At 28.1% G+C, this 12,634-nt stretch overlaps 4 protein-coding genes across 4 annotated transcripts in view; 3 read left to right on the top strand and 1 right to left on the bottom strand.

Moving 5' to 3' along the window:
• Positions 1 to 645, top strand: part of LOC108576009 — a 2,289-nt gene extending 1,644 nt beyond the window's left edge. The window contains exons 5-6 of the mRNA XM_017938949.1: positions 311 to 379; positions 566 to 645. Coding sequence (XP_017794438.1) covers positions 311 to 379; positions 566 to 645 — 149 coding nt within the window. The remainder of the gene's footprint in view (positions 1 to 310; positions 380 to 565) is intronic.
• Positions 646 to 3,569: 2,924 nt separating this feature from the next.
• Positions 3,570 to 4,626, bottom strand: LOC108576022 (GTP-binding protein Rit2-like). Its single transcript, XM_017938964.1, has 5 exons — positions 4,485 to 4,626; positions 4,354 to 4,410; positions 4,167 to 4,240; positions 3,882 to 4,073; positions 3,570 to 3,812 (listed from the first exon to the last, which is right to left on the bottom strand). Exons 1-5 carry the CDS (start codon positions 4,624 to 4,626, stop codon positions 3,570 to 3,572), a joined length of 708 nt encoding a protein of 235 aa, XP_017794453.1.
• A 2,273-nt stretch (positions 4,627 to 6,899) lies between these two features.
• Positions 6,900 to 9,059, top strand: LOC108576031 (protein DENND6A). The gene is given in 8 exon segments (XM_017938975.1): positions 6,900 to 7,049; positions 7,120 to 7,395; positions 7,398 to 7,595; positions 7,660 to 7,907; positions 7,983 to 8,173; positions 8,228 to 8,496; positions 8,575 to 8,787; positions 8,859 to 9,059. Coding segments are annotated over 8 exon segments (1,746 nt in total).
• A 1,495-nt stretch (positions 9,060 to 10,554) lies between these two features.
• Positions 10,555 to 12,634, top strand: part of LOC108576008 (kinesin-like protein KIF20B) — a 5,821-nt gene continuing 3,741 nt past the window's right edge. Inside the window, 4 exon segments of the mRNA XM_017938948.1 lie at positions 10,555 to 11,065; positions 11,169 to 11,790; positions 11,884 to 12,314; positions 12,377 to 12,578. Of these exon segments, the coding sequence (XP_017794437.1) occupies positions 10,555 to 11,065; positions 11,169 to 11,790; positions 11,884 to 12,314; positions 12,377 to 12,578 (1,766 nt within the window).

Below are 12,634 nucleotides of genomic sequence, written 5' to 3'. Positions count from 1 at the left end.
ATTTTATCAAATTTATTTGTATTAACATATTAAAAAATAAAATATATATTAATATTATAAATTTTTAGTGTATTATGCAATACTTTTATTTCTTGTCTAGATGTAGAATACATTATGAAAGGCAGTCGAGGTCTATATATAAAATATACATAGGTACCAACTAATTGGTGAGGACTTACTAATACCAGGGGTTACTAAAATGTTATTTAATTGTAATGGTTTATTTGTAGTATGAGCTTATATTACAAATTTTTATAAACATTTGTACTGTTTTATTTTAGAGTAGTAATTTAGTTTACATGACTTTCAGCTCAAACAAGTCCAAAAACACAAAAGAATAATGATTCAAATGATGACATACAGGACAACCCAGACATGGGTAAGTACTTGCTTTAATTCAAACATATGTGATTATTATAATTTATTTTTTTATTGCTTACCATATAATAAGGTATGAAATTCTTAATAAACATGTAATTGATTTTGTTTTTAATCTATATTCTTTTTACATAAAAATAACAAATAGATTCAAATTATTTTATTTTTGTTATGAATCATAAACAAGGAAATACAGGAACCACGGACGGGAACGTAATAGATAGTGACAGAGATCTACAATTGAAAGAAGGAACCATTGGAGACTGATAATGAATAATAAAAGAGTACTTCATACAGTGACTAAAAAATATGTGTCAAACATTTATTAAACATAATAGAATTATACCTTTTCTTAAAGCAAAAAATAGTTTGAATGCTTTATACAATTCATAATTATCCATTTATAAGTAATAACATACAAGTTTATGTTTAATAATTCAACATTTGTATAAGTGATTGGTGTCCAATCTTTTATAGTCCAATTACAGAAATCAGAATACATGTACCCTACCAGAATGTAAAGGAATTTCGAAGATTGTTTTAAGATTTTTAAGTATCAATTTACTCTATTTATACCACTTATATCGTGCGTCAGATTTTTATTATTTAAGATATTTCTTCGTTATTTTATATTGTTATTGCATTTTTTATTAAAATGAATGTAAATAAATGAAATGGATGTTTTTACTAATATACTTTTTATTCATGTTATAAATAGAAATACTATCAAAATTCAATATTTATTAAATGTATTCAAATAATTTTCAGAAATAAATTTTTTTCTATACATTAATTATCAAGTAATATATAATTACTAACCTATACCTGCGAAATAATGTGTAATACTATTGTAGGTTTTTAGTGCAGAGTATGAAAATAGATATATGTTCTGAGAGTATTTAATGTGTGAAACATGCATTGCATAGAAACTAAATATTTATAGATTAGGACTATATATTTTAAATACAATTACAATTTGTATTTTGTTTCCTCCAATTAGTGTGTTACAATTACAATTCATGTATGACATTAATTGAACATAAATTTATTCCAATCATATCAAATTTATTGCTCAATATCAAAGTGAGCATATGTATTATGTGCGTTTTTTCATTTTTTTCCTATTAAAATTCTTTTGGTAGTACATCACAAACTTACATTGCATCTAATTATTTTATTGTATTGTCATTGTAAAATGTGTTTTTCTGTATTTTTTTAAATACAGAATTAATTTGAATTTACATTACTTACATTATTTATTTCTAATTCCTAATATTTGTGTTATTAATTGATTTATAAGTAATACATATGTATGATGTTATGTTGGTAAACAGAGTTTTACAAATTTCATTTTCATATTAATATATTACATATTATTACATTTGTTTTTTCCACGTCTTTTATATATAAATTTCACATTAATTTGTAATGAAATGTGAAGATAAATAACATTACATTACATAATTAAATAACTACAATCTCTTTTTGTTATTACAAATGTTTCAGGATTAAACACATTTTACATAATACATATATTACACAGATTTTATACTATACATATATTTCATTGCTACATACAGTTAATTTGTATTTAATAATACTTTCTACTGTCTTGGTACAAAGCTATTATTAGTGTAGTTTATCATCATCTTTTGACAATAATACTTTATATTTATTCTACAAAATAAAATAGTCCGGATTTTTATGTTAGCTAACAAAATGAATTAAACATTAATGATCAGTGTTTCTTAATAATAAACTGTTTATAAAATGTTATAACAAATATAATACCAACATGTATAAATATTTATAAGATATGATAAATATATAAACGATCACGTTAAATTGTGTTTAATCAAAATTCATAACTGCATATGTAAACTGTAAATTATTGCATGTTTAACAAAATGCAAAATTTGACTAGGAAACATTAAGTAACGACTAGACGTTTAGTATATAAACTTACATTTAACCATTTCTTTTATCTGATGACTATTTGCCATTATAAATTTGCCCTATTACCTGGCAACTATGTAAAGTATATTATGATTCTATTAATTTATAGCTAAACTTAATTGATCTATAATATACATGCTCTAAAAACAAAATCACGTATTCTCAAGCTGCGCGATTTAAAAATTTCAATAAATAACAAACATTAAAAATCATGAAAATAGAATCTATTAGCTGTATACTGTTAAAAATTAAATTTTGTTTAGGAGCCATTTTAGAAGTATTTGTAGTTTATAAACATAAGGTTTTGTTGTCTTACTGTAATTCTTCACTTTGTGCGATTTTTAAATATATAACATTTGTAAACTTTACAAATTATTTTAACTTCCATATACTTTGTAATGATATAATTTAATATAATATCATTCGTAATTTGTGCAGAAATTAAATTAGCATAAATAAATTTCAGTTGTTAATAACTTTTCATCATTAATTAGGACAATATAACAATCATTTAGCATTATAAAACTTTTCATACATCTCACATTTACAAAATCTTCTGCATTAGTAAAGTTTTAATTTAATACCTCATGTTGTTTTAGTATTAAATGTTAAATTCTTTGGTCATATAAATTACAGTTGTAAATTTGTAATCAAGACTTCAACTTAAAAGAAGTTATTAAGTGGACACTACAATTGTGTTAATTTAAGAAAACAAAAGTAAATTACTTCTTAGCTAATTAGGCATTTGAATTATTAATCACTGTTGTCTGGAAGATATGTTGTAAATAATATTAACAGCCTTTTTAATAATTAATAATGAAGAAATTAGTGTGCCTGGAGGCAGAGAGTTATGAACAAACTATTACTTTCCTATTGAAAACTTTTATAAAATCATATTTTTGTCGACTGTATTATTTCACGTTTAATTTGTTGTAAATAACAGAAATAATTACATCTAACTGACACTATTGCTGCAAAGTCTATGATAAAAATTATGAACTGCAGTCTATGTTTCATGTCTCTGGTATGACATTCAAAATATAATGGGGTTAAAGATAAGGCAGTGAGATGTTAGTGATTTAATCCCTAGATAGGGAGACTATTATGAAATATAAAAAAATTATTGAAACTTTTGTTCGTTGTGTAATATGTAGAACATCAAACTGCTTATATTACCATGTTATGTCAATTTAAAACAAATGCTATCAAAAGGACATCTATTAAAATAGTTACATTTATGGGGAATAGTGGTGATTGTTAACATGTCTCTGCTTCCTTCTAAAAATAAAGGCAAAAATTGAACGGAGCCGCCACCAACGACTATGTTTACGTACTGAGTTTCTTGACTTTTCTTTAGCTCGGATTTGCCTGACTAATGAATAAAATGCATCATCTATAAATTGTCTGAGGGCTGCAGATGTTTCATAAAATGGACAACCAAGCTGTTCAGCAAGTGCTTTTCCTTCATCTGTGGTTACCTATAATACCATTATAATATAGAAACTATCACCTGAACTATCACTATAAGATGAAAATTGATGTTCTACCTTTCTATGATGCTGCAAGTCAAATTTATTGCCAACTAATACCAATGGTATATCTTCATTAGCTCTTACACGTGTTATCAATTTTCTATATTCCAAAGCTTCTTGAAAGCTATGTCTATCAGTTACAGAATAACATATCATAAAGCCCTCTCCACATCTCATGTATTGGTCACGCATAGCTGTAAATTCCACCTATATATAAAAAAAATGTACTACATGTAATAAGCTATAACACAATACCAATAATTTCCTATCCTATCATGTTTTACAACAACAAATTCTGACCTGCCCTGCAGTGTCCAATATATCTAAAAGTGCAGCCTCACCATCTATAACTGCTTGTTGTTGATATGAATCCTCTGTCAATAATAAAGAACATTAAATTATATATTATCCTGAGAGCTAAGAGATATTAAGAAGAAAAAGAATTATAAGTGTTCATTACAGCATTTTGCATAAAACAAATTCTTACCTATAGTTGGATCATGATAGTCAAGAAAGCTATGACTGACAAATTGTAAAGTGACAGCTGAAAAATGATTTTTATGATGTACACGCAACATAATACGTCCTTCAAATAATTCATCGTATAAATTGCAATACCTGATTTACCAACACCACCATCACCCAAAACAACAATCTTGTATACCCTAAGTCCACCCCTGGTAGTGGGCTGCGAGACTACCGGTACGTCGTTCTTGCCGTTCAAGGCTACGCTTTTATCCTGCAGGATGTCAGTTGACATCGTTAGGAAATTTCTGCTTACCGGTAACCTAATGCTTGCTACGGCTACGGCACACTCGCACTTTTACGAACTGACTGACATACTTGGTCACGTATCGGAACACGCGCGTAGACACACCCGTATCGGCTGTTAGATCGGGAAAGATACGGTACATGTTTGATCGCGATTGCAAGCCACTGTTTTTTGTAATAGCTTGGAACCGCACCAAGCGACACTTAATGGCTAGAATTTATGCTTTTTACAGTTAGACACAGCATGGCTGATGAGCACAGGCTGACGACCGGGCTTGACAGAACGTGACAGCCGCGAAGATTAAGCACGCGCGCAATCGTCCACTCAGGGGCGTATCCATTTGCTCTATTGTTAGTATAATAGCCCCGTTTATATATACATATACATGTTTTATATGTTATATTTCATATGTGTGTATGTGTATATATATATAAAACAAATATAAAACAATTCATTTAAAGTTCTTGAAACTAGCTTTATTATCTACTCTGGAATTAAAAAGAATAGAAACATAAACTATTAAAAACTCTTCAATTTTTAATAATACTTAATCAAGGAGCAATAAAACAAACAGTTTATTTTTTATTTAATAATGATATTGTAAATTAAACTTTTATAATAATTCGTGTATAGTAATAAATTAAAGTTGAAACACTATAGAAAAATTATTCAAACGCACAAATTAATTACACGCCAATTAAACAAGAAATGTATATACTTTCGTTTGTAGTTTATGATAATAAAATTAATATCACTTTTCTTGTTAGTTCGCTATAATTATTGTAAAATAAAATTTATTTGTATAAGTTTGTATAGTTTATATTTACATGCACCTATCCACATTATAATCATGTAACAAATCGTAAATTTTGATCAATATGAAATAATACAAATGTAATATGCATGCGTATAATGCACGCATTGTAAAGATTTTCGTTTTGTATAATAATATACAAAAATTTGATGACTAATATAAACTATATAGTGGTTATTTATACGTAACAAAATTTATTTGCACAATTAATACAAATAATATTAAATACAATAAAAATATGCTTTTAATTTTTTTAATTAAATTTAAAATAATATGAAAATTGAATGTTTATAAGTAAGCCAGATTAACGGGAATATGTTTTAATGATTATTGTCCTTCGTAATATTTCTGCAAAACTAAAGCATTGTTCTTCTTATAGTTTAAACTTTTAATATCTTTTACTAACAGAAAAATCACAAGCAGCAAGTTCGAAATATGATGTGATTTGCTTACGAATAAGTTTATGATTCAAGTTAATAGAGCGTCAGTATATACCGCTATGGTTTAATGTTTCAGGGATAGGGCAGTAGAAAATTTCTCATGACTAAAGTGCGAGACAAAATTGTGCAGATTGCAATCGGAATATAAGTAATATATCTGCAATCTAACGTTATCTGACAGGATTGACGTGTTCAGATAAATTAAGTTTCTGAAAATACGTACATGTTTGGTTTCGGAGGTTATAACTACTGTTATAGACACCGAGCATTATGAAGACTTTCTCCAATAAAGCGAGACTGAACGACGTATGTCCATTTAAACACGTACATACGCAGATACTTTTGGTGAAGAAAAGTACTGGTGCAAACATTATTCATGAACATTTTCCTTGCCATACCATTGTTTCAAATGTCCAACTGACATGTTTGGCAAATTATTCTTATCAAGGGATGGAAAACACGTGGGCATTTTAACGGTTGTGTGTAAATAGCAAATAATAATGAAATAAACATAAGTGTAATGTCCCTCGTGTTTTTGATACTTGAGTTCTTTAATTCTTCAATTAACATTTTTCCCTGACACTTTTCTCCCTGTACTCAATGGTAATAAACAAAGTGTAGAAGTGGATTACATGTTTTTAAATGTTGTTAAACAGGGTAAAGATATATATGCTGGAGTTAAATATAATCATGAAATTATTATAATTGATGAGAATGCTTCCTAGAAGACAATTTTAATGCATAAGCACAGAATAATGTGTACCTTAAATAAAGCTGTAAGTATTCATTGATCTGGTAAATATATGAACTAACATATTGTGCAGTGTAAAGATATGTTAACACATATGTAATTATTTTTCAGATACTCAAATTCCTTTACAGGAGTTACTATAATATATTAATTTTTAAATTAAAGAAAAGTTTTTGAAATTGTCACTTGACAAGACAACAAGTGACATGTCCCTTAATATGTGTATATGGTTACATTAAACTAAAATTCTTGTAAAATGTCAGTTGCCACCTGTTCAAAAACTAAAACAATGGATAATGTAAATAGCAAAGAAGAAATGGTATATGAAAAATGGGAACGTTTTCACAATTGGGTACATTGTATGTGCATTGTTACTTTTGATCTTGAATTAGGCCAAGCTATAGAGGTATTTTTATTAATGCAATATTTCTTTTTGTAAACATTTTAGATTTTTAATAGTATTCCTTGTTATATAGGCTATATACCCATCTCATATCAAGTTATCTGAACAAGAGAGATCTAATGTCTGTTATCTTGCTTTTCCTGATTCCAACTCTGGTTGTATGGGAGATACACAATATCATGTCAGAATAAGACAAAATGGAACTGCAGTTCAAGAGACTAAAGCTTTAAAGGAATATGATAGAAGGTCACCACCATTTTTACAATGCGATAAAGATTATTATTGGGGTTACGTATACTTCCGCCAAGTGAAAGATAAATCTCTTCTTTCAAAGAATAAATAATAATTTTATTTATAAATTAGAGTATTGTTATAATTACAAAACTGCCATTTGTGAATCTCTTTGGTGAATTGTGTGCTTTAATTGCACCCGAATTTTTTGAAATGGGTAATGCAGTGATGGAAGCTATTGTAAGGGAAATTGACCAATGGCCTTCTCCAACACCTGGCCAAATAGTGCATTTACCACTTATAGGTGTTTTATTTCAGGTAACAATTGATAAATTTTATTCCTAATTTCTTCTAGTATTTTCTTCTATGGTTTGTATTTTAGACATATATCCCAAATCAAAACTATAAGGCAACTGCACCTACAATTGCTGCCATGGATCATGCGCCAAATTTTCATGCAACGCGAAGACTAATTTTAACATCTGCCTATGAAGGAGATATGTTTAGAAGTTTAGCTAGTGTTGTAAGTTATGTACATTTATTATGGGAATTAGTATTACTTAGTGAACCAATTGTTGTTATGGCTGGTTCACCTACTGGTTGCTCTGAAATGGTCCAAGCCCTTATTGCGTAAGTATTTTTTTACATTTTTAAAACAGTTATAAAATAATTTCAAAATAAAAATAACAAGATTATTATTTTTAGAATGATAGCACCATTAAAATATTGTGCTGATCATCGACCCTATTTTACAATTCATGATTCTGAATTTAAAGAATATACTACAGATGCTCCATCACCTCCTGCTGTAATATTAGGTGTAACTAATCCATTTTTTGCTAAGACTTTACAGCATTGGCCTCATATTATAAGAATAAGCAATGGAACTAATAATGGTAAGTTCTATAAAACAATGTACAAGTAACGTATTTAAGTTGTTTATATTCCAGAAAATCAAAGGTACAAAATAAAAAAATCAGAGAATCTCAAAGTATTAGACTCAAAACCAGGAGTTTATACACAGTATAAACCTTTCCTTCAGAAGGACAAAACTATATTGAAGAAGTTATTTAGAGGTATTCAGACAAAGAGACCAGGAGAAGTGCAAACAGCTCTTTTAAAACGTCATTTAATAGAGCTAACTGAAAGTTTTATGATACCTCTTGAAAGATATATTGCAAGTCTTATGCCACTACAGAAGGACATATCACCTTTTAAAGTAATTATGTACTATCTTGGTCTTTTATATTTTAAAAACCTGGAAACATATAATATATGTGAATTATAATTACTGTAGGCTACACCCATACCTGAATTGTTTAATCCAGATGATTTCCTAGCTACTTTAAGTAGCGCTGGACCACAATTAACTACAGGTATAAAAGGAGATTGGGTAGGATTATATAGACGATTTTTTCGTTCCCCTAACTTTTCTGGTTGGTTTCATACCAGATACACGGAATTATCACAAAAGTTGCAAGTTATACAACTTGAGGCACTATCACAAGCGGTACATCTAACATAAATACCTTGCATAAATTGTGTTTATTCTTCTTTTTAAACAAATTATTATGATTGTAGGACTTAAAGACTTGGGTACAAGGAAAACGAGAGGTAGAATTGGTAGATATGATTCTTAGAATTCGGCAAAAATTAGAAAAGACTTACATCGACGAAGTACCTATAGGAAATTCTGTAAGAGAAAAACTTCAAGAAAGAATAGACGACATCACGCATACGTTGCCAGATGACTTGAAAGACATTTTGAATCAGGAATCTTGACATTACGATTATTCTATTACATTTAAAACTCGTTAAATAATAATTTAAAACAGTTCAAAATCATCAGTGCACGATGAAAAAATTAGATCAAATCTATTTCTAAGTATTGCTCTCTTTGTTAATAAATAGTCGATCGACATGATCGAAAAAAATATTGGGTGAAGTATATAAAACCGTAAAAAACATAAAAATTTAGAGAAATAACTGTGTTGATGTACATTGCAAATGTAATTCATTTTTACTTGTAATTTCATATTTGATTCCGTGTTTAAATACTCCAAAGTGGATCTTGTAAAACCACGCGTTCTTTTTACATGTAACACGAAACGTGATACAAAAGTCAATAATGGTGCGTGAAATATTTCATAGGTGCGACTAGAGACTTATGAGCTCACGTTAGTATTCCTACATTAATAAAATGTTAGGTATATTTATCATAATATTTTTTTTAATTATTATGTCATTTTCTAGTATTTTACAATTCATATGTGCGTTATATAACCGGGTTTCTTCCTAACATCGTTTATTTAAATTACTTTTAGTAATTTTGGACTATTTTCTCGAACGTCCAAAAAGAAATATTTTTTATTCAAGAAGTTATAAATTCTAATTGTATGCGAATGTAACAGAAAAAGGAGAGTACTAACTGCTAAATGTATATATATGTTTGATTGGAGATCTGTAAATATTGGTACGAATGATAAATATAATAAAGATTTATTTTAATAATAGTATTGTAGTGTTTATTATAGCTGCCTTATCTGATTAAGTATAAATAACATGTGGTAATCTATGTATTGTTAATATAGATAGCCATCGTTATGAGTAGATTAAAGTATATCTAAATCTTTCGTGGATAATGATACAAATGTGTTTTTTTCAACTAAATATTTTTAATATCGCGTGATATACGCATTAACAAATTAGAACCAACTTTTAATTCCTATTGGTGTCGAAACTACGTTTCAATTTTCATTGGCTATACGTTGAGCGCGGTAATAATACTTTTATTGAGTATTCGACCAATGAATATGAAGTATTCCTATGCTAGGATTTCAAAATAAAATACTAACCGTTTTATCATGAATTTGTGAGTTTCTCCAGAACGAAATGTGAATGTTTTCAATTATTGAAATATTTATGTAATACATATAAATAGTTATTAGTTTAACAGTTTATGAGTGATTGTTATAGTTTTAAAGTATAAGGTTCGTATTTGTACTTAAAATGAACAGGTTATCAGTTCATTATGATTAATATCGACATTCAAAAACATTTGTTTTTAGAAGCATGCAGTAATAGATGAAAATAATATTAAAATACAAACGTTTAAATAATATTTATTTAATAAGTGCAATGATATATTATTTTTTATATAATTGTTAGTTAATTGAAAATGTCGTTATAGAGAGGTATAAGACGAATAAAAACTTTTGTTTGCATTATACACATTGAAAATACACAGAAAAAATAACATTTTCTAAAATTTTTATAGATGGATAATACGTTAGATTCCATTAGACCTTCTTATAATATTAATCCAGAAGAAATGTCATACTTATTTGGAAGAGATCCCAGTATATTAGCCTATGGACAAAGACCTTGTGTCTCAAAAGATGCCAAAAAGAATTTAATTTCTGTCTATGAAGTTGAAGACTGTACTTCCATTGAAGAGAGTGGTTCCTTAAATTCAGAGTTACAAGATTTGCAAACTGTTAAAGTATACTTACGAATGAAACCATTTCCTAAGAAGTTAAAATTAACACAAGAGCAACAAGATGCTTATCAAGTTATCAATTTAACTACTTTATATACAAAATTGCCTGCTTTAGACAATAATACCAGTTGTCTCAAAAGGTCCAATAGTACTGACATTGTGTGCAGAAAATTCACATTTACAAAAACTTTTGGGCCAGAAACTACTCAGTTAGATTTGTTTGAACAAGCTGTAAAACAACAAATGATAGACTTTTTAGGTGGACAAAATTCTACTATTATGACTTATGGTAATGGAATAAAATACATTGTAACTAAATTTTGTATATAATCATTTATATATTTTACATTGTCATGTATATTATAAGCTTTATGGATAACATAATTTTATAGGCACCACAAATTCAGGAAAATCTTATACATTACAAGGAACTACCACATCTCCTGGAATTATACCAAGAGGTTTAGAATTTGTGTTTTCTAACATTACACCAAAATCTACTCCTTCATATAAACCTATGAATCATTGTGATGTTGTTACTTTGGATCCTCTTGAACGAGCACAAGAATTGGAAATAAAGACCAAGTTGTTGACATTTGCTTCTGTAGATAAATCTCAATACATAAATGCTTATAAAGAAATGCAAAAATTATTACAAGAAGAATCACCTATTAGACCTAGTCAATGTATTGGTGCACATTATTCTGTTTGGGTTTCTTTTGCTGAAATTTATAATGAAATTGTATATGATCTCTTATCAAATGAGTGTCAAAAGAAAAGAACAGCCCTTAAATTAGCAACAGATAATCAAGGTAGAGCATTTATTAAAGGTTTAAAAACTGTTTGTGTGAATTCTGGTTCTGAAGCTTATCAAGTTTTAATGGCCGGGCAGTATAATCTGAAAGTAGCTGCAACTGCTTTAAATGCAAGAAGTTCAAGATCACATTGTATATTTACTATCAAATTGTTGAAGTATTATATTGAGAATGATCCCAATTCTGTTGAAGTTAGCACGTAAGTAAATGATATTTTTTCTTACTATTTTTATTGGGCATTCATTACTATAAAAAAATATGTTAAAAATGTATATATTTTTCTTAATGATAGATTTGCATTTTGTGATTTGGCTGGTTCAGAAAGATTGAAAAAGACATTGAACATAGGAGATAGATTGAAAGAAGCACAAAATATTAATACAAGTCTGCTAGTATTAGGAAGGTGTTTAAAAACGATTCATGAAGGGCAGTTGTCAAAACAGAAAATAGAACACATTGGTCCATTTAGAGAATCAAAATTGACAAGGCTATTTCAAAAAGCATTGTCTGGAAAAGAACATATAGCTCTAATAGTAAATATTAATCCTCTTCCTAATTTGTATATAGAAACGCAAAGTGTGCTCAATTTTTCTGCAATTGCAAAAAAAATAGTTATAGAAAAGGAGAAAGTGCATAAGAAAAATAAATCAAGATTTTCACAAATAGTCACACAAAGTATAAAAACAGTAACTGATTGGGATGTTGCAGAATTAGAAAGTGGAGGTATGTACCCCAAATTAAACTAGAGTTCAAGTGCAATCCTTAATTTTTAATTTGTTTAATAGAGTGGCTAAGCACAGTTGATGATAATGGTATATCTCATTATCAAGAAATGGAAAACTATGGTGAGTTAATGAGTGAAAATAAAAAACTAAAACAAGAAATTGCTATTTTAAAAAGTTCTGCATTAACACGCGATCTCCAAATACGCCAAGAAATGGCCGATACTTACACAGCTATGATGAAAGAGCTTGAAACAGAATGGAAGTATGTAACGATCTTTTCTTTTTTTTTTTTTGTTATATTTTTTATATAAATATAGT

The sequence above is a fragment of the Habropoda laboriosa genome, unplaced genomic scaffold, assembly GCF_001263275.1.
Source record: "Habropoda laboriosa isolate 0110345459 unplaced genomic scaffold, ASM126327v1 scaffold309, whole genome shotgun sequence".
Taxonomy (NCBI): Eukaryota; Metazoa; Arthropoda; class Insecta; order Hymenoptera; family Apidae; genus Habropoda; species Habropoda laboriosa.
This window is presented reverse-complemented; position numbering and strand designations above follow the sequence as displayed.

What these genes read in the sequence shown, in the direction of transcription:
- LOC108576022 (XM_017938964.1), bottom strand. Translation starts at nt 4,626, where the DNA reads ATGTCAACTGACATCCTGCAGGATAAAAGCGTAGCCTTGAACGGCAAG. An exon ending in TATTGGACACTGCAGGGCAG is followed by an intron (nt 4,074 to 4,166) that starts GTCAGAATTTGT and finishes TTTTATATATAG; the next exon opens with GTGGAATTTACAGCTATGCG. An exon ending in ACTTGCAGCATCATAGAAAG is followed by an intron (nt 3,813 to 3,881) that starts GTAGAACATCAA and finishes ATGGTATTATAG; the next exon opens with GTAACCACAGATGAAGGAAA.